This window comes from Natator depressus, chromosome 3 (assembly GCF_965152275.1).
Source record: "Natator depressus isolate rNatDep1 chromosome 3, rNatDep2.hap1, whole genome shotgun sequence".
NCBI classification, from domain to species: Eukaryota; Metazoa; Chordata; order Testudines; family Cheloniidae; genus Natator; species Natator depressus.
This window is the reverse complement of record NC_134236.1, coordinates 8,498,127-8,519,787: the sequence shown is the minus strand read 5'-3', so window position 1 is coordinate 8,519,787 and position 21,661 is coordinate 8,498,127. Positions and strand designations below refer to the sequence as shown.

Sequence of the window (21,661 nt, the reverse complement as noted above, 5' to 3'; positions counted from 1 at the left end):
TTTGAGGGGTTTGTTTTTAGCAATTTTTGAGTTCTGTGTAGATGTCCAAAAATCAGGGGCTTTCCAGGCTCTCTCGTTATATACACACTTAGTGCTGTTTCAAACAGCACTAGCTTAAAGCACACTAGAAAACCTTTCATACACACCAGCAGGACAAATTAAGGCACAACACACTAGTGCCCTTTAGAAATCTAACCCCTACAGTTGGCATGACTACTCTGTACAAGCAAGCCTTTAGATACAAGCCAGGGAGCAGGGAGATCGCCTGTATAAACAAACTGCAAAGACCACGCAAATCGAATAACCATGTCTAGTGTTTTCCCGGTGTTCATTGGAGAAACACCAATTTCATTTTTTTTTAAATTGGGAGTGTTTTATCTGTTAATACTTGCAATCAGAAGCCCTGTTTATATTGCAGCAGCACCCTGTCATGGACCAGCGCCCCCTGGTGCTAGGTGCTGTTCAAACACAGAGCAAAGGGACAGTCCCTGCCCCATGGAGCTTGCAATCTAAGTACACCTTCAACACACTGTGCCAATATTACGGATTCTAATTTGCCATTTAGCCCCAGCTCTGAGCACAGGGAGGACGGGAGCCAACCTGCCCCAAGGGGAGCTCTGAGGATGCACAGACAAGAGGTGCATGCCTGCTGCTACCACCCCTCAGAGAGTGCCCTATGCAATCCCCACCCCTGCATGGTCTGCCAGTAGGGTGACCAGATGTCCCGATTTTATAGGGACAGTCCTGATTTTTGGGTGTTATATAGGCTCCTATTACCCCCAACCCGTCCCAATTTTTCACATTTTCTATCTGGTCACCCTATCTGCCAGTCACCGAGCAAGGGAGGGAATGGAAACAAGGCTCCACCTCCCACTGTGGGGCGGCTTGTGCCAAAGCAGCGCTGGAGTCAGGAAAGCACAGGAATTGAGATGGTGGTCACCACCCGAGCACCCGGGGCAGCCACACTTCATCTCTTATTAATCAATCCTCTGCATGAGGCAGGTAAGTGTCACTGCCGCCCTTCTGCAGACAGGGAAATGCCTGCACAGCGTGGGAAAGAGATGTGGCCAGGGCCACAAAGTGAGTCGGTGGCAGAACCAGGAATACAACCCAGGAGTTCATGGCCTCTACTGCACCTCTGCTCCTTGTATGACACATTGCAGAAACAGTTCCCAACACCCTTCGTATCAGCTCCCTCGCCTCTATCGGCTGAACCCCCCCAATACTGACATCAAGGCAGAGTAGGAGGACACCCCTGTCCTGCCGAGAGTTCTACCTTCCCACAGCGCCGGCTTGTCAAGGAATCAGGGCGCAGCAGCAATGAAGAAAGCTCCTGATGATACAGCTGGAGCTCTGCTAAGGCAGAAGAGACCAAACCCCTCCCTCTCCCCCACTCAATTCTCCTGGTGTCCTATTACCAGGTTGCAAGATGAAGAGCATTGTCTTAATTGGCCCTGCTGTGGCGTGGGTAATTGGGCTGCCGCTGACTAGGCCGGGGCAATGCTTGCGAGGAAAAGCCAATGCCGGAAGAAGCACATGACCAACATGGACTAGGGCACCCGGTTGGGCCAGCGCTGAATCTGACCCGATGCAGCACAGAAACTGTCCCCCGGCTGCTGGCCACCAGCGCTCACTGCTTCAGCTTAGAGAGGCTGCTAAGGAAAGGCTGCTTCCACGTCCCAGCTTCCCATGGTCCATGCTGGGAGCAGGTCGGAGAGCGTGAGCCACACATGATCAGGCCGGGTCACTGCTTGGATGGGCGATGCAGGCAAGAGGTGCGGGGCTGCAGTAAAGAGCGTGGCTGACTCAGGACCGAGCTAATGCTCCTGAAAGGTGTGGCTGGCCACGTGAAGCCAAAGGTGTGACATTGAGGGAGCCCATGGCACTTTTCACTATCTTAAGAGTATAAACTGGTGTTCTGCCCAAATTCTAGCTTGGATAAGTAAATAATTCCTACCTAAAATCCCTCTGCAGTTGCAGTGGGATACAGCGTTCTTCACTGCCTATCCTAAACTACTTTGCAGGAGGTTGCTGTGATCAGTTAAACGGCTACTGTGTTCCACCACAGAGGTGGAGGGATTCCAGGGATGAATAAGGAATCCCTATAGAGTGTTTATAAAATATTTTGATTAAAAGTTTATCATGATTATTACTACAGCCTGGCCAAAGTCCCCACCCTACATTGGCAAGGTGCTCAGGGCAAGGGATAGGGAGTCGGGACTCCTGGGTTCTATGCTAGCTCTGTTGTTGATTTTCTAACACAGCCCTGAACTGTACCTCAGTTTCCCCATCTGAAAAGTGAGGATAACATTTCTTACCCATGTTTAGAATGCACTTTGAGATCTCTGAATAATCATGCTCCAGAAAAATCATGGAGCAGGTCCTCAAGGAATTCATTTTGAAGCACTTGGAGGAGAGGAAGGTGATCAGGAACAGTCAACATGGGTTCATCAAGGGCAAGTTATGCCTGACCAACCTGATTGCCTTCTAGGATGAGATAACTGGCTCTGTGGATATGGGGAAAGCAGTGAATATGATATACCTTGACTTTAGCAAAGCTTTTGATACGGTCTCCCACAGTATTCTTGCCAGCAAGTTAAAGAAGTACGGATTGGATGAATGGGCTAGAAAGTGGATAGAAAGCTGGCTAGATCATTGGGCTCAATGGCTCGATGTCTAGTTGGCAGCTGGTATCAAGCGGAGTGCCCCAAGGGTCAGTCCTGGGGCCAGTTTTGTTCAACGTCTTCATTAACGATCTAATTGATGGGATGGATTGTACCCTCAGCAAATTCGCAGATGACACTAAACTGGGAGGAGAGGTAGATATGCTGGAGGGTAGGGATAGGATACAGAGGGACCTAGACAAATTAGAGGATTGGGCCAACAGAAATCTGATGAAGTTAAACAAGGACAAGTGCAGAGTCCTGCACTTAGGATGGAAGAATCCCATTCACTGCTACATGCTGGGAACCGACTGGCTAAGCTGCAGTTCTGCAGAAAAGGTCCTGGGGATTACAGTGGACGAGAAGCTGGACATGAGTCAACAGTGTGCTCTTGTTGCCAAGAAGGCTAATGGCATATTGGGCTGCGTTAATAGGAGCATTGCCAGCAGATCGAGGGAAGTGATTATTCCCCTCTATTCTGCACTGGTGAGGCCACATCTGGAGTAGTGTCCAGTTTTGGGCCCCCCACTACAGAAAGGATGTGGACAAATTGGAGAGTCCAGCGGAGGACAACCAAAATGATCAGGGGGCTGGGGCACATGACTTACAAGGAGAGGCTGAGGGAACTGGGCTTATTTAGTCTGCAGAAGAGAAGAATGAGGGGGGATTTGATAGCAGCCTTCAACTACCTGAAGGGGGGTTCCAAAGAGGATGGAGCTCAGCTGTTCTCAGTGGTGGCAGATGACAGAACAAGGAGTAATGGTCTCAAGTTGCAGTGGGGGAGGTCTAGGTTGGATATTAGGAAACACTGTTTCACTAGGAGGGTGGTGAAGCCCTGGAATGCGTTACCTAGGGAGGTGGTGGAATCTCCTTTCTTGGAGGTTTTTAAGGCCTGGCTTGACAAAGCCCTGGCTGGGATGATTTAGTTGGGGATCGGTCCTGCTCTGAGCAGGGGGTGGGACTAGATGACCTCCTGAGGTCCCTTCCAACCCTGATATTCTATGATAACAGCTTGGTGAGTGAGATTTTCCGAAGTACTCCCTCCCATTCAGGTACCTGAACAGGAGGCCTCTGAAAATCTAACCGCAAACGTCATCCTGGGAGCTGCTGGGTGCCAGCGCACCGTTGACAATCCAGTGGGTGCTGACTCTTGGAGAATCTGGCCTGATAAGCACAAACAATTCTCATTACTTCTCAGCACCACACAGAGAGCACAGCGGAAGGGAAGATAATATCCCTGGCTGGTCAAGAAAAAACGGTTACTGGTCCCAGGGGAGTGGAAGTGTGCAAGTGATACTGACTGCGGCGATGTGCGGTGCAGTAGCGGGCTCTGCTGAGGTTCCAGTTCTCTGTTACTCCATCTGGGTAACGGTCCTGGCAGCAAACAACAGCATCTCAACATTTAAAAAAAAAAAATCTTTCTAATTTTAATTTGGGGATTTGCACTAACCGTAAATAACTTGGTTAATTAAGTGGGTTTTCACTCAGAGCCTATAGGGGTTACTCTGCTACAGCTGCAGATACAGAGAGTGTGTTGCTATGGGAACCGTGCTTTGTCATTTTGGTCTCCATTTCCAAGTTCTCGATTTCCCTGGGAGCTGCTGGCGATAAAATATAAAGAAGGCTGAACCCTTCTGACATGGAGATCTGCCGTCCCAACGGAACAGCAGGTCACATGCTCCAGGGCAGAAGCTGACCACCAGTGGGTCAGGAAGGAATTTCCTTCTATGAGATACTACTGCACAGTGAAGGTTACAGCTCTGTCAGAAGTATCCTGTGCTGGCCACTGCTGGAGCCCGGATGCCAGGACTTGGTGGACCATGGATCTGGTCCAGAGTCCTACATCCTCCTCCTGTTTGTTGCTTTTTAGTAGTTCACCAAAGATCCAGATTAAACCAGGCCAACTCTGGCTAACGCTGGTAGCTGATGCTTTTGCTGCACTGTAGCAGACCTCCCTAGTACCCGAACATGGACTGTGTGAGACTGTGCTGTGTTAGCGGCAGCCTTTCCACTCCTCCCCATACCCGTTCTCCTTGTCCATTAGAAAACACTGGGAGGGGCATGCAGTGTTTGCTTCCAGCATCTCTTCCTTTAAGCTACCTATGACCTAGCAACAGGTGGGTACTGGATGACCTTCTAGATGGAAGTCATTTGCCATTGCTAAGGTGGCTAATGTGCTGCATAACAAACCCAGGCTTTCCCCAATGAATCTCAGGAGATCATAACCTGAACAAACCAGAAATCGTTCCTCACTTACTCACACCAGTGACGCTTTCATTTGGGCAGGTCTGGCTTTAAATTGGGGTGGGAGAGTATATGGATTCTTCATTCCCTACCCCAACAGCTAGCTCCCCACTACGCTCTGTCCCAGCATCCTGCTTCCATCCAGCCTAAAATAACCAGCAGTAACACAGTTAATGTTGACATTTCACTGGACTGCAGTGTAAAAACCTTACTGACGTGAATGAGGCAGATGGCACATCTCTGAGCGATTGTTTCAGGCTTTCTGCAGACTCCAGCAGTCGTCCTTACAGTGATTTATGATCTATTCATACCAGGAGGGTTTTCTGTGCCATCACAATTAAATATGAAATGGGGATAACAAAAACTATGATCATGGAGCACAATTATGTGGCAGTTCAAAACCATCTTACAATGAGATAATCAAGGTCTGGGGACTATAGTGATAATTGGGCCTACAAATTTACACCCCACTTGTGAGCTCAAACGTTGTCACAATAACCTATGGTAACAAATGTTGATGGGAAAAGGTGCAAAAGGGAGAAAGACTGAATCAGTCCAAACAAAAAGGCCTCCTGGTATAACTCAAGGACAGCGTTAAGCTCATGGCTGGTAAACAAGAACAGCATGGAACCAGAAATCAGTGAACCAAAACTAGTGTGCCAGAAACTAGTCCTAGCTGGTGGATGACGTGATGAGGGGCTGGGCTATTCCGCCCACCACTCTCTTTGTGGGTCCTTGAAGAGAGAGACTTTAGGGAAGAAAAACTGGCTCCTGGAGCGAGTGTCACCATCATGGCTGCCACCCCCACCATCTCCTGGGACCCCAGACCTTCTGCATCCTAAGCCTGACCAGACCAGGCCAGGGAGAGGGACCCAGATGACATCTCCACCTCCACCGGCTCTGGCTAAATCCCAAACTCCACCTAGGATAACACAATAACAACAACCGCAACAATAGCAGCTCCAGCCCATCTCAACTTCTTCTCTGTTCCCCAAAAGGACAATTATTGCCGTCTGTGACACCCGCTAAGAGACTGTCAGACAAGAGGGGGTTTCCTTCTAAAATCTCTCTCCAACTAAAGGGAACTAGGGTTGTTGTTAAAATGAAAGCCTCATTTAATTCATCGTATTCCAAATGCTTTAACCATTTTGATTCTTTTCTGTCTCTTTGATAGAAGGTTAAAAGGATGTTTAATGGTGTGCTTGCCATGGTATTAAACAAGTACAACACTGAGAGACCCCAGGATCAAACCTAAAAGTCACATGGCTGTTAGGTAAGGCTGTAGCAGACTCATTAATTTCTAAGGTGGTCTCAGTTTCACTAGAGGGAACAGAGCACCACAACCAGGAGGTGTGTGGGTTACACAAGCTGAGGTTTCTACATACCAAACCCAAAATTCGTTTAACACTGTTTAATGTTGGACACCGACTGGGTTATGTTAACACCTCTGGCCCATTTATATGATCAGAATCAATTAAACAGGACAAGCTGTGACATTTGGGCCCATCTCCAGGGTGTTTGGATCCAGAGTTCTGGTCAGAGCCCATCTCTCGAAGTTAGAGCCGGAAAAGATCCACTGGGTCACCAGGTCCATTTCTCCCATCATTCCCTACAGCGTATTCCCCAGTGCCTTGTCCCATCCAGCTCTGCCTTCAAGATGTGGCTCTGAATGACCCCATGATGAGAAGAGCTGTCATGGAAATGCCTCTTATGATTCAATTAACTTATTTCCCCAAGTGGGACAAATACTGGGAACACCCTATCCCACCACCACACACATAAGGGGTGAAATCCTAGCCCCACCAAAGTAAATGACACAATTCCCATTGACTTCAGTTGCACCAGCATTTCATCCCAGATCTCGAACCTTAGCTTGCAGGACCTGATGTTTACTCAGTCCACATTTGGATGACCTCGTTCACCCACCCACAAGTAACAGGAACGCTATGACAAAGGAACAAGGTTTTGTCTGTCAAAGCAGCTGGATTCAGATTTGCTTTCCATAAGGATCATTTGGGATCAGGGAAGGACGAGTGAAGGGGGCCAGTTGATTACGGTAAGTCATCAGACTCAATTAGCACCAGACTAGAGCTGTAACACTTGGTGAGATGATGAGCTGGGATATGAGAACCTTCTATAGGTATTCAGCGGGTACAGATGATCTTTCTCCCCCTTACATAGTGGGGGTGACTGATACCAAGAGGGCATGGCTAAGAAGTGGGATGAAAGTGAGCAAAGGGAAATTGAGGATGAATTCTGATGAGGAAATCCTTTCCAGCAATCAATCTGTGGAACAGCCCTTCCAGGGGAACAACAGAAACCCCACCATTTAGGGCATTTCATACTAGACTGAAGGGCTACAGGGAACAATTCTGCATGGGCTCCAGGGAGCTGGACGACGAAGGCCGGTGGAAGTCATTGACGGTGCTCAGCACTTCGCAGGAAGCATTCAGCACCTTGCAGGACAGGGCCTTCGATGATCTAACAAGTCTCATCTGTCTCTAATATAAATAATGGTAAATAATGAAGAGAACAGGTCTCCGGAAGAGTGATCTGGATTGCTTGGTAAGCTGAGTGCAAACAAACAATATGCGTTTTAATACAGCTAAATGTAAATGCGTCCATCTAGGAACAAAGGATGCAGGCCGTACTTACAGGCTGGGGGGACTTCTATCCTGGGAAGCAGAGACTCTGACAAAGATTTAGGGCTTGTGGTGGATAATCAGCTGATCATGAGCTCCCAGTGCGACACTGTGGCCAAAAGAGCTAATGGGATCCTGGGCCACACATACTGCAGAATCTCGAATACGAACAGAGAGGTTATTTTATCTCGGTCTTTGCCACTGGTGTGACGGCTGCTATAATACTGTGTCTAGTTCTGGTGCCCACCCTTTAAGAAGGAGTTATAAATATGAGAGTTTTCAGAGAGGAGCCATGATTAAAGGATTAGAAAACATGCCTTATAGCAGTAGTGGCCAAACTTTTCCCCTCCGCCATGTACATTGGCCAAACCGGACAGTCTCTACACACAAGAATAAATGGACACAGATCTGACATAAGGAATTATAACATTCAAAAACCAGAAGGAGAACACTTCAACCTCCCTGGACACGCAATAACAGACTTAAAAGTGGCAATTCTTCAACAAAAAAACTTCAAAACCAGACTCCAACCAGAAACTGCAGAACTGGAATTAAAATGCAAACTGGACTCCATCAAATTAGGCCTGAATAAAGACTGGGAGTGGATGGGTCACTACAAAAACTAATTTTCCCCTGCTGATACTCACCCCTTCTTGTCAACTGTTTGAAATGGGCCACCTTGTTTACATTGGCCGCATTAGCACTACAAAAGTGATTTCCATCCCTTCTTGTCAACTGTTGAGAATAGCCCACTTCCACCTTAATTGAATTGGCTCATTAGCACTGATCCCCCACTTGGTAAGGCCACTCTTTTCATATTCTGTGTATTTATACCTCTCTACTGTATTTTCCACTCCATGCATCTGATGAAGTGGGTTTTAGCCCACGAAAGCTTATGCCCAAATAAATGTTAGTCTCTAAGGTGCCACAAGGACTCCTCGTTGTGTTTGCTGATACAGACTAACATGGCTACCCCTCTGAAACCTGTCTCCCTGCTTTTAGTTCAGGTGCCCAGACCTGGAGCAGCCAGCAGCAGCCTAGAGCTGTCTCTAGTAAGAAGGGTGAATAGTCTGTTATGTATGGCTGACCCCAAGCTCAACCAGCACCCAAACAGCCTGGCGCTTCCCCCAGCCCACCCTGTCCCCGTTACCCCCAAAAGGCCACTAGCTCCCGCTCCACCACTTCTTACATCAAGTGAGGAGAGCGGGCTGCTTTGTCCCCCTCCTCCAGTCTCCAGGGATTTCAGGGAGAAGCCAGGTGGTCTGTTGTCCTCCTTTTCCCTCCCCAGGAAGACCTGCAGGTCCAACAGGGATCATCTATTACTCTGTGTTTGTACAGCACCTAGAACAATGACCTGATCATCATTGGTCATTAGGCACAACTGTAATAAACATGATTAATAATAAATAATAATAATAATAATAATCAGGGGTCTAATCTGGCCCTTGGAACAAACAAATTTGTTAAAAAAAATAAGCTGTAAGGGTAAGAGAGCATGTTTGGGTAGGTTCAGCTCAGGCCCCTTCGTAGAATTACACTTTCTTGTGTTGCCAGCTCTTACAATTTTATCGCCAGTCTTGTGATATTTGGTGGGTTTTGTTTTCTTAAAGTCCCAGCTCCTGGAGTCAGGTTATTTCATGAGAATCTCAGCTTGCATTTAAAAAGAAAAGAATGTTTCTAGCCCTGGTGGTTGCAGAGGTAATCTTGAAAAAGTGAAACCCAAAAGGCTCCAACACCAAAAGGCAAAGAAAACAATCCAAAATGTATCATTAAAAAACAAAGCAACTCGTGATTTTTAAAGACGAATGTCACGATTTAGGACCTGACTCATGATTTTTGAATATTTGGGGTTGGCACCAGTGAGCTTGTCTTTGCACAGTGGATAGCGCAGAGTACAGAGTCAGGGCTTTAACAAGATGCAGAAATCAGGGATACACCTGGGTCCTAAAAACATGTGAATCAGGAATATTCACACTTCTAGAAATTGAGTGACGGAAAGGTCATCCATTTGTCTGTCCGTCCATCCTCTGGTGCCTCATGCAGGATTGTTCCCCACACTATGGTTTCTAGTTTTTTGTCCAGCCGAGTTTTAAATGCCAAGGAGTGAGGTTTCCTATCGCCCCCTTGGGAGACTATTCAACAGTCTAATACCTAGCACCGTTAGCAGAAAGCCCCAGACACCAAATTCAAAGGCAGATGCAATGCAAATGAATTAATTGGACAGACTCCATCAAAAGACAATGAATGCAACTGAGACAGGGCACCCAGTGAAAGAATGTATTTTGGGGAGAGGACGAGTCAGAGCACCAAAGTATCAGTCCACCAGCAACAGAGCGAAACCTCTCTGGTTTGCAATGTCTTTTTCTTGAAAAGTGTAGTGGGTCTAACTGGTGCATGATGGACCTTTGTGGGGTATGGTCTGCTTTAGGGGACAGCATTCAGCTTGCACGCTGCCTATGGAAATGGCAAACTTTTCAAAAGTTAGGAAATTCCCATCAGTGGACTCCTATTCTGGTGGATTCGCCATCACTTGAAAGCTTGAGCTCAACAAGAAGTTCTGGGCTTGGGCCAGGAATCACTGGATGATGCTCTCTAACCTGTGTTCTGCAGGAGGTCAGACTAGATGATCTTAATGGTCCTTTCTGGCCTTAACGTCTATTCACCTGATCTTCCCCTCCAGCTTCCCCTGGCCTGGCTCATTCAGATGGCACACCCCAAGATGTCTACTTTATTTCTCTCCCCATGTCCAGCTCAGAACCTGCAGTAGTGTCATAATAATTTATATATTGCCTTTCAGTCTGATGACGCCAAAGCAGTTCAAAATCTGACACACAATTCATACAGATCGCTTCCCCCTATATCACTGAAATGCAGCCAGCTCTGGTGGGGTGAAACAGAAGTTCTGTTCCTGTCCAAATGACAGCTAGCAAAGCATGTAACAGCAAGGTCAGGTTTGCTGTCCATACTAAATGGTCACACAGACACCCTGCAGCACTCAACCTAAAAACAGGCCATTCATGATACAAGTTCCCCAGCGCTAACTCAGCCCTGCCACATATACTGGGCCCCACCAGGCTCTCAGGATCTGCTCCAAAACCCATTGAAATGAATGGAAAGACTCAGATTCATTTTAAAAGATTTGGATCAAGCCCTTGGTTACATTGGAAGCAGATGGAACTGTCCCCATGGAACTGTCCCCAGACAAGAACTTGGCACACTGTGTACATTTAACAATGATTATAGGACACAGGTCTTGATCTTATGCTAACTGAAGTCAGTGGCAAAGTTCCCATTGACTTTAATGGTGCAGGATCAAGGGCTAAATTCAGTTAATTGGGTATAAATCTGGAGTATCTGCATTGAAATCAGTGGCTCTGTTCTCAACTTTATACCAGTTTTAAGTCAGAGCAGAATTTGGCCTATTAGAAATGAAAGAAACCTATTAGATCATTTAGTCCAGTGGCTCTCAATCTTTCCAGATGACTGTACCCCTTTCAGGAGTCTGATTAGTCCTGAATGCCCGCCAAGTTTCACCTCAGTTAAAAGCTATTTGCTTACAAAATCAGACATAAAAAGACAAATGTGTCACAGCACACTGTTCTTGACAAATTGCTGACTTTCTCATTTTTACTATATCAATATAAAATAAATCAGTTGGAATATAAATATTGTACTTACATTTCAGAGTATAGTAGTATATAGAGCAGTATAAAAAAGTCACTATCTGTAGGAAATTTTAGTTTGAACTTAACTTTGCAAATGCTTTTTATGTAGCCTGTTGTAAAACTAGGCAAATATCTAGATGAGCTGATGTACCCCCTAGAAGACCTCTGTGTACCCCTGGTTGAGAACCACTGATTTAGTCTACCCAAATCAGTGCAAGACTCTTCCTTACAGTCTATTTGCCAGTGTTTTGTCCCATTCAGATTTAAAATATCTCAAGTCCTGGGTCTTTTCCCTACTCCCCTGGGGACAGACCATTCCTTGTATTTAAGACACTTTCCCCAGATATTCAAGCTAAATTGACATTTGCTTCATTCCATCCACTGATATTCTCTACCCTTTCACAGATGTGCAGCGTGGCTGAATGTATGTTGCTGTGGGAACCTTCCCTTTCCAGTTCTCCGACATCTGTGCATTTAAACTTCCACCCTGGATGCTCTATTATTGCTGTGGGCGGGAGAAGCTTGCATTCATTTTTTCAAATGCTTTCAAAACAAGCCATGAAACAGCTATATAGCACCAAGAGCAACAGCAGAGCTGGTTCCAGTAATGACCTGCCTTTTTGCATCATGCTTAATCTATCACAAAAGACGTTGTTATCAGAGATCTGCCTTTGTCCCACAAAGCTCAAAGGCACCAGCGGAAAAGGTGGCTGCCGCTGACCCTTTTGAAGAAAAAGAAATCCAATCTACCACAACAAAAGTCTCAAGCATCCAGGACGTCACAGACAACACTACGCTGTGCACTATGACCCACTGAGAACGTAACGTGAAGAGGAGGAATAGAATTCCTGCTCCAAAACACAGGCCCCTCCTACTTGAGCCAAAAGAGACTCGGAGCAGATGGCAGTATAGGGCCTATCACACATAGCTGAGCAGTTCTGATTCCATCCAGTAGAGGGTAGCGGTTACACATACACAGTAGCTGCTTCTTTACAGGATCTAATCTATATTTCTCAAACACCCATCACGGTAGTATGTAGGGAGTTTATGGCTGACGTTTGAACCTCAAGATGCTCACCTGAATAAAATACCAGTCCCAGGGCAGAACGGATGACGGACCGAGGTATGTGCTGGTTCCAGTATTTGTATATGGAGTGTACAGCATTAGTGCTGGTCTTTTCTAATGTCTTAGAGATACACTTTTAGGGAACATGTGGTGTCCTCCTGACAGGCAAGTAGTGAGGAATCGTTCAAGGCAGAGAGACAATGAAAAGAGAGAGAGAGAAATACAGATGGAGAGGGAAACTAGAGGAAAATGGAGAGGATGAAAGGAAGGAAGGAAAGGGACAACTGAACTGAGAGAGCTCTGGAAGGAGAGTGACTCATAAAAACAGGTCTCTGCAAACACTAACCAACGTTGTATGTTAGAGACAGATCAATGCATGCAACTTAATTTGCAGCTCAGACATCTGGGGTTCAAAAGTTTGATTCAAAGGCCAGCATTACTGGGGACACTTCACGTTCCACTTAGGAGAAAAGGAGCAGAGAGGGGGGAGAGAGAACCCAATGGCAAAAAGGGAAACAAAATGTGGAGCAGAGACAGGGAAGAGTATGGCATAAAACAGCTTCTGCAGATTGTTTGAGCGTATTTCTGCTGTCTTCCCCCTTTTCATTGGTGATGCAGAAGCCCTGAAGGCTAGTTTGGGCCAATGAACTTGAGAGAGTCTCCCTGGCCACATATGAACAGACATGACTGTCATCAGCAGGGATGGGATGGATCTCATCAGCAGGGATGGATGGTCACGGTCACAAGGGTGACGACGCCAGCTGGGGAATTGCTGGAGAGCTCTGACACTCCTGTCACCCCCCATTTTTGCTTAACCACACACCTCACCATGATGGCTGGGACAGGGAGGAGTAGGAGGTGCAAAGCTACTCATGACATCAACCAGAGATCCCTCTGGTTTGATGGCCACTTTGTGCCAGAAGACGCTTCCCCCGTGCAATAAACCCAGAGATTCCTCTTGGAAACAGGCCACAAAATATCCAGGCAGTACAGCCAGCGGACCACTCCCTGCCCCACCACCCTACCCTTGTCCTGGGGCACTAGGATAGACGTGACAGCTTTGCTCAGAGTCCTTGATCAAACAGAAAGCTGCCGGCACGGTTCTGTCACCCAGCCAGTGACCTGGATGGGTGCATGCCTCTGTCGCTCTTGGGAGCAGATTGCTGGCAGCACATTGGACAGATAACAGGACGGGGAGAGAGAGAGGGAGACAGGCCCTATATAAGGTGCTAAAATTAGCCCAGCTCATAATTGGAAGCAGGAAAGAGGAAGCACGGCTTTTAACCAGGTTCCTGTCAGTGAGATGCCAGCTCTCTGCTAACAGCTCTTCGGTGAATGGACACAGCTGTAACTACACACACAGGGCTGGGAGCCCACAGAGACAAGCCCACAGTCTCCTCTCACACCTGTTTATGTTAGTGTCACTCCACGGACGTCTAGGGAGCTGTTCCCACTTGACAGCGAAAGAAGAATCAGGCCTGCAGGCCCCCTTCTGAGCTCTGCCAGTAACTTGTGGCAAGAACTTGGGCAAGCCACTTGCCTGCTCTTTGCCTCGGTTTCCCCACCTGTACGATGGGGGTAACGATACCGCCCTCCCAGGGGGCTGCAGGGTTTAATTTAGTTTGTAATGCACTCAGATGCCAGGTGCTGGAGAAGTGTGAGCTATTCTAGATGAGCCAACTGCTCTGTGATGTGGGGGATTATAAACACTGGCGATTCTGAAAGGACCCACCGAGCTCAGTGTCAAGTGGGAAAGTATCAGGGTTTGAGCACAGGAACAGCTAGACTGGATCAGACCCAGGATCCATCTAGTCAGTGCTTAAAGTGGTCTGAAAAAAGTGTGTCAGCAGGAGGGGTCTATCATAACCCGAGAGCTGTGCTTAAAGTGCACCCCTCTGGGACCCAGCTCCACATTTAATTATGTTTTTTTCCTCTGGATCTGCGACCCCTTGCAACCCTCCCGTCTTTAAGCCCTCATCTAGTCCCGTGTCCTGTCTCCACCAGTGGCCAGCATGAGTTGCTGCAGAGGAAGAGGCTAGAATCCCTGCAGTCAGCAGATATGGGATAACCTACCCTCAGGTAAAATTTCTTCCTAACCCCAGTAGTTAGAGGTTGGCTTTTGGTCTGAATGCTGGCCTCTGTTGGAAATCTAGAGCCTCTTTAACCCCAGTTTGTATCTCCTGCTCCATCCTGAATCCCATTCCCCAAACCACTGTTTCCTCTGGGAACGGCAAGCTGGAGCCTTTGAAATGGGAACAGGACAGTGCACCCATTCAGCATGCGGCCTGGGAAACATGCTCGCCTGACTTTTGCCGTCTGCACAGCTAAAGGTTTTGCAGTGTGAAGGAACAAGCGGGCAGCTGTGTCTTCCCAGAGCTGTTCCCAGCCACCCTTGTAACGTCACGTCCATGTGGTTTATATCACATGGCTTGCATATGATTAATAATTACCCAGGAAAGCGGAGTGCACTTATCGCAGCATCTGGTTCTCAGGGAGATGAGATTTTCTGCTCTCAGTTTATATTCAATATTCCAGCTCGGTGGAGGAGAGGCAGAAGGGCACCCGGTGACTCATCAGAGGTCATGCAGAATGGAATGATCAGCCCTGCCAAAAAGGGGCTGTGGCAACACTGGGATTCTAGCTACTGGCACAAACCCCTAAAGCAGACAGGATTCACTCCGGTGCAACTCATGTCTACCCTGGAGCTTTGCACTGCTGCAGCTACCAGGGTGTAGTGGGTAAAATCCCAGAGGACAAATGGCCTAAAAATAACCAGCCATAAATAAATAAATAAATAAATAAATACCACCTAGCTCTTTGATAGTACTTTTCATCAGTAGGTCTCCAAGTGCTTTACAAAGAACATCAGGATCATTATCCCCATTTTAGAGATGGGAAAACTGAGGCATAAAGGGGTGCAGTGACTTGCTCAGAGATATCCAACAGTTCAGTGGCAGAACTGGGAATAGACCTCAGGTCTCCGAGTCCCAGTGCAGCGTTCTACCTACTAGGCAACACTGTCTCCCTACCATACTCCAGGTTCTCCCGACTGCCTGCCCTCTGCTCTCACTGCATGAATTCAGCCCTTGGACTTAGAACGCAAACAGCTGATGCATTGCCCTTTAGAGAAGGAGGCAGCATAAGAACCTGGGGGGCTCTTCACCGGACGCTCACAGCAGAAAGCCAGGTCACAGAGACACACAGGCAGAGACGAGCTCAGCCACATTAAAGTCATGGGCACTGCGGTAGGGACAGGAAGGTAGAGTATAAAGCCAGGACAGTGACCTCGATCTCAGTTCCGTTACCATAGCTCCCACTGGCCACCCCCACAAAACAGTCACATTAGCCCAGGGATGGGTGGGGGAAGAACCGACTTCCTCTACCCAGCGCAGCCATTCTTTAGGAGGTCAGATTTCTCATCTTTTGGCTTCTGCACTGGGCCTCGCGCACAATTCCTCAAATGCACCTTGATCCTCACCTGCAGCCTCCCACTACTAATCCAGTCCCGGCCCTCCCCCATCCTAGCTCTGCCAGTGCCCCTCAGTCCTCTCCTCTTATTGTTATTTACTATTCGTATCGCAGTAGCCTCCAGGAGCCCTAGTCATGCACAGTGGCCTCGCCGCGCTAGGAGCTGTCCGCACACAGAACATGAGGACGGTCTCTGCACCAAAAAGTTCACGCTCTCAGTCCGAGGTTCCCTGCACACAACTTGGCTGATGCACCTTGAGGCTGACCTGCAGCACCGAAAGCAGAGTGTCACCACGCTAAAGGCCCAGCCCTTGACTAGCGTCAGGATCCATCATTTAGCACAAGGTCTCTCTGCGAACACTTTCCACTGGCAACAGCAGAGGATGGGGGGGATCTGGGGAGCTGACAGAGTCAACCCCAGAGTGGAACAGCTTTCCTCCATCCTCAGTAAGTTTCCCACATCTCCCTTCCTGCCACGCGAGATGACAGGCCAGCGACATGTTCTCTGGCAGGAAGACACAAGCATCTGGCAGCAAATCAGGGATCTGCTCTTACCTGCTGCTGGCTTTGTTCCTCCAGGTTGAGTTTGACCTCGAGAGACTGCCGTGCTTCCAGGAAGGCCTTGCGGTGCTTGCGGTCTGCCATGTAGTAGGACATGATGCCCACAGTGATGGTGCACAGGTAGATGGCGACATTGGACAGAATCTTCAGAGAAAGAGAGAAAGAGAGAGAGAGAGAGAAGGGGTGACGTCATCAGTGCAGAAGGGAAAGACAAGAGGGAGCTTGGGGGAGAAGGCAGGGACATTGCTGTCCACACTCACCACCACCAGAACTGCCACATGGACAGCCCCATGGTCCATGTATCCCAGAATCATGTCTCCCACAGCAGGCTGCTGCAAATGTTTCAGAGAAAGGAATAACCACCACCACCCTGAATTAGCCTGACCAGGGGCCTATAGGAACACAGGAATTGTCAGACTGGATCAGACCCATGGTCCATCTAGCTCAGCGTCCTGCCTCCCACAGTGGCCAGCACCAGCTGCTTCAGAGGAAGGTGTAAGAAACGCCCCCGGAAGATCTCATCCTAACCCACAATAGTCCTGGCATATGAGGCTTTATATCCCTCCTTAAATTCTCATTTCTTGGTCTTTAGCATTATAACTCTGGATATTCCTGTTGTCCTCTTTGCATCTTGTTCATGGCTTCATCAACTTCACATGGCCATGAGATCCACAGTCTAAATCCTCATTGTGTAGGAAAGTATTCCTATTTATCAGGTTTAAATTTGCCACCTTTCCATGTCATTGAACATTCCATAGATCAATTCTGTAATAAATCTGGAACGCCCCAGGACTTCCTGGCTCTCACTATGCTGCACAGTATGATCACTTGCAACTTCATGGTGACTGCGCAACAAGATCTCAGCTCCTCCTGCACTGCACCCTGATTTAAGGGAGAACCTCCTTGTACCCACTAACAGAAGAGGGCCTATGACACACAGTTGAACAGCTCTGGCTCCATCTAGTAGAAGGAAGTAAGACACGTACACTAAGCAGTTCATTAGGATCCTATACCACATGGAGAGAATCATAGGATATCAGGGTTGGAAGGGACCTCAGGAGGTCATCTAGTCCAACCCCCTGCTCAAAGCAGGACCAACCCCCAATTTTTGCCCCAGATCCCTAAATGGCCCCCTCAAGGATTGAACTCACAACCCCGGGTTTAGCAGGCCAAAGCTCAAACCACTGAGCTATCCCTCCCCCCAGAGGGGCAAAGGGTCAGCATTCCATAGGCTTGCTCCTGTACTGTGTAGCAGCAGTGCGAGTCAAACCTCTGGCAAGAACAGAGGAGCCCATCCATGCTACCAGATGTGATTTCTGCTCCCTGCTCAGCAAGGTTCCAGTGTGACTTCATATTTTTAGAGTCTGTCGGACAGGCACACCGCACTGTCAATCTGAAACCATGGTAACTTCTTTAGCAGGGTTTCAAAGTGACAGCACGGACATACTCTGCTGTGCTGCTATATATAGATGTTAAATAAATGATCAATAACACTAGCAGAAGGACATGATCTTTTTATTATGTTCATCCTTGCCCTCCCCTCCTCATGCCATGTGCTCGTTTAGATTAGTTGCCTTCGCTCGGGAGGGGGAGGGTGTCTTTTCCTCCTCTAAAGTGTCACGCACATTCACAGTGCTGTATAAACAAAATCTGAGACGATGATGATGATGTTGATGATTTAGGAGTAACGTAAGCAAGGCCTGTTGGTGCTGTGTAAACTGAAGGGGGTGGCTTACCCTTTTAAGCATCAGGATTGACATTCCTAGTCTCCTTGGAACCACCAGTTCAAATCTCAGCAGCCTATCTGCATCTGCTCAAGGTAGGCAAGCTGAGTCGTCTAGGTTGGAGTGAGAGCCATTGAAAGCAAATCTGCAAAACGTCTGTTCTGGGCAGACATGGTACTTCACAGAGGATACGTTCATCAATGGCTATTAGGTAAGATGGTCAGGGATGCAACCCCATGCTCCGGGTGTCCCTAAACATCTGACTGCCAGAAGTTGGGACTGGACGACAGGGGATGGATCACTCGATAACTGCTCTGTTCTCTTCATTCCCTCTGAAGCACCTGGCACTGGCCACTGTCAGATGACAGGACACTGGGCTAAACGGACCATTGGTCTGACCCAGTATGGTCATTCTTATGTTCTTACTTTTTGTACAAGTACTATTATCTGTATTCCTGTAGTGCCTAAGAGCTCCAGTCATGAACCAGGACCCCGTTGTGCTAGGTGCTGTACAAATGCAGCTTTGTTCTGGTGCCCTTTCCAAGTTGCTCCTCCCCGCTGTGCAGGGCCTCAAATGGCTGGACTGCGTTACTCAGGAGATCACACTGGTCCCTTCTGGTCTTAACCCATCTGCCAGTCTTCTACCTCTCCTCTCATCCACCACTCACACCTAGGCCCTTCACATCATGTACAAATTCTGCTGTTTCCTTCTCCACCCTCAAAGACCCGGCCCTTCCTCTCTGGCCTCCTAAACCCCTACACTGCCCTTCAAAACACACCACAAAAGTTCTCTCCCAAGCCTGCCACCGGGAGCAGACCATGTCTCATGCACACACACTCGCTCTGCATCCCCCCTTGCCTGTAACAGGCTGCAGCCTCCCTGCATTTGGGCCAGGATGTGGTTATTGACTCAGCCAGGGAGCCGAGTTACCATCTACATATATTGGCCTCCCTCTCAGACAGGGAGCAGTGATTTTGGGCGCCCAACTCAAGACACCTTCCAGGGGCCTGATTTTCAGAATTGCTGAACCCTCTGAAAAAAAAAAAAGTCAGACCGATACTATAAGGCGTCTCAACCACTAGTCACCTTGGCCATTACTTGTTCCCAGGCAGCACCCCGTTAAAGATCACAGATATGAGAAAGCCACTGCTGTAACACCTGCCAAGCCGGCGCACTCTGTTTTCTGTACTGGCCTTACGGCCCCTTCAGTCACCCCGGGGAGACACATTCTAACTTCTCTTCATTAAAACCTGCTTAGCTGTTTTGGAAAAAGTCATCAGGCCTATAATCTCCCGGGAAGGCCCCAGGGGAAAGGAACTTCTTGAGTAGTTCTGCCCCAAGCTACGCACTTTACTATGCTGAACACAGAGGCTAGGGGGGCCAGGTCTACGCCGATACAGCACCACGGAAAGGTGTTGCACCCATTTACACTAGGTCCAGATACAAACAACTCCAGGCACAAATTCAGATCATACTCACTTCTATAGAGCTGGTCAAGCCAACAGAGAACATACAGTTTATTTGCACTCATCATACTTTAAGTTCTCAAAAAGCAAAAACCACTGGTAAGGGTCCTTCAACCCCATAGCTGGCCAGCTTTCCTCGATCCCAGTGATGCATAATAATCCGATCCACTCCTCAAGCACCTCCCTTCACAGGATCTCACAGCCCCATCCAAACGCTAAGGATGTAATCCCTCAGCCCCTCCATGGGGTGGGGGAAGTGGAATCATCCCCGTGTTACAGATGGGGAAGCACATGCAGAGAGAGGAAGTGACTTGCCCAGATAGGATTTAAGCTTAAACCTCCCAAGTTCCAGCCCCGTGCTTTAACTCCAAGATCATCCTTGGTTAGGCATTCTGGATGACAGAGGTGTCTATGCGAGCCCCATGCTTAGGAAAAGTAAGGACGGCTGTTGAGTACAACAGGCTGAGCTGTCATTAGCCTTACAGTGATTGGGAGGCATCTCAGTGGGGTTGCAGGAATCCTCGGTCTGTGGAAGAGACGGATAGGCACAAATGCTGACACCTCACCAATCCCTAGTGGACATGTCGCCACATTAAAAACAATGCTCATTTCAGTACCATTGGCACGTCTGCTCAGGAGAGACCCAGGAATGGAACAGCAGTGGGGCAGCAGGTCATCATTGAGGGGCATCGGCAGAGCTACATGTGGGGAGCCCAGAGCTCAAATAGCAGAGGGGCTGCAGGTTGGGAGTGTGGGGCATCGGCAAAGCTATGGGTGGCAAGAACAGAACTGGAATAGCGGAGGTCAGGATTGAGGGCCATTGACAGAGCTGTCTGTGGGGAGCCCAGGGCTGGAATAGAAGGGAGCAGCATTACTGGATTGATGTGCATCGGCACAGATGAATAATGCAAATTCTGGTACAATTTCTGTCACCCACCCCTACCGCTGCTCAGAAGAAGAGAGGGATGGTTCCACCCCTGTTCACAGCCTGCATCGCCATTGCATTCCATATCACTCCTGGGCTGGAGCACATGGAAGGGACACAGATAAGAAGGATGAGTCATTTCAAGGACCAGAGATGGGGAAGCTCATTTTGAAGCGATGGAACTTGTCCCTGGCTTTCTTTTTAGTGCACTGGGAAAGGAAACACTCATGATTCTCGGAAACCCTGATCTCCCAACCCTTCTGGCCCACTCCTTGCACATTATCTCCTCAGCGGGGACCCTGCCTCGCACATTCCTTGCAATTACTGTTAAGCCATAGGAATTAGCACAATGAATAAAACAATGGTCCATCTAGTCCAGTTGCCTGTCCCCATCAGCGGCTAATGTCAGACCGCCCCTTCCTGCAACACTGTCCCAGAGGGATAAGGGGGAATTTCTACATGACCCTCGTTGTCAATCAGATGACGCCTTGAGCCATGGGGACTGGCTAACCCTCCTCATTCGTCCTTGCTAGCTTCACTGCATCTTCCAGTGTTATTCAGTGACGTTCCTGGCCCTCTTCTGAAATGCACTGAGCTTTGCCTCTGCATGGAAAACAGTGTCGTGAAAGCCCAGCCCTCTCCAGCAGGTCAGACCCTTGGAAAGACGTGAAGGCCCCAGCACTTCGCTGCTTCAAAGAGAAATCCACCCACACTTGCAAAATGCAGCTGTCGTGCTGGATAGGGGTGGAGGAGGGAGAGCAGAAATTATGCCAAACTCTACAGCAGCTCCTAGAGTGCAGCTTTGCAGATTTCCTCTCCCACCCTCAAACAATTCCACTGGGTCCCGGTTCGTTTCAGGAGCTAGCTCTAGACCTTCCTTGTTTTTAAGGCCCTCTGTGGATTTTCTTTGGACAACCTCATGAAGCAAGGTCCAGATACTGGAGCCCTTATGGAGCTCCAGCAGCATGCAGGAGTCATATGGGGGCAAAGCAGTGGAATTCCCCCAGTGCAGGGACTGCTGTGCTGGGCCTTATGCTTCCCCGCCTCACAGCCTGGGTATATTGGAGCGGGAGGTGGAAGAGGCACGATTGTTCTTCTCCAGCTACCTTGAGCTGCACAACAACCCAAAGGCAGCCAAGAGATGCTCTGATGTGCACCCTCCCAGCCCCATAGCAGCCCAGAAACTTGGCGGCACAAAGCCACCACTGCCCCCTATCCGTCAGGCTGCCCCTCCTG

The 21,661-nt window shown here is 48.4% G+C and overlaps 1 protein-coding gene across 4 annotated transcripts in view; it reads right to left on the bottom strand.

Annotated features, from left to right (window-relative positions):
* Positions 1 to 21,661, bottom strand: part of ADCY3 (adenylate cyclase 3) — an 88,901-nt gene that overhangs the window by 50,353 nt on the left and 16,887 nt on the right. For all 4 annotated transcript variants that reach the window (XM_074947379.1, XM_074947381.1, XM_074947377.1 and 1 more), the window contains exon 2: positions 16,304 to 16,453. In XM_074947379.1, coding sequence (XP_074803480.1) covers positions 16,304 to 16,453 — 150 coding nt within the window. The remainder of the gene's footprint in view (positions 1 to 16,303; positions 16,454 to 21,661) is intronic.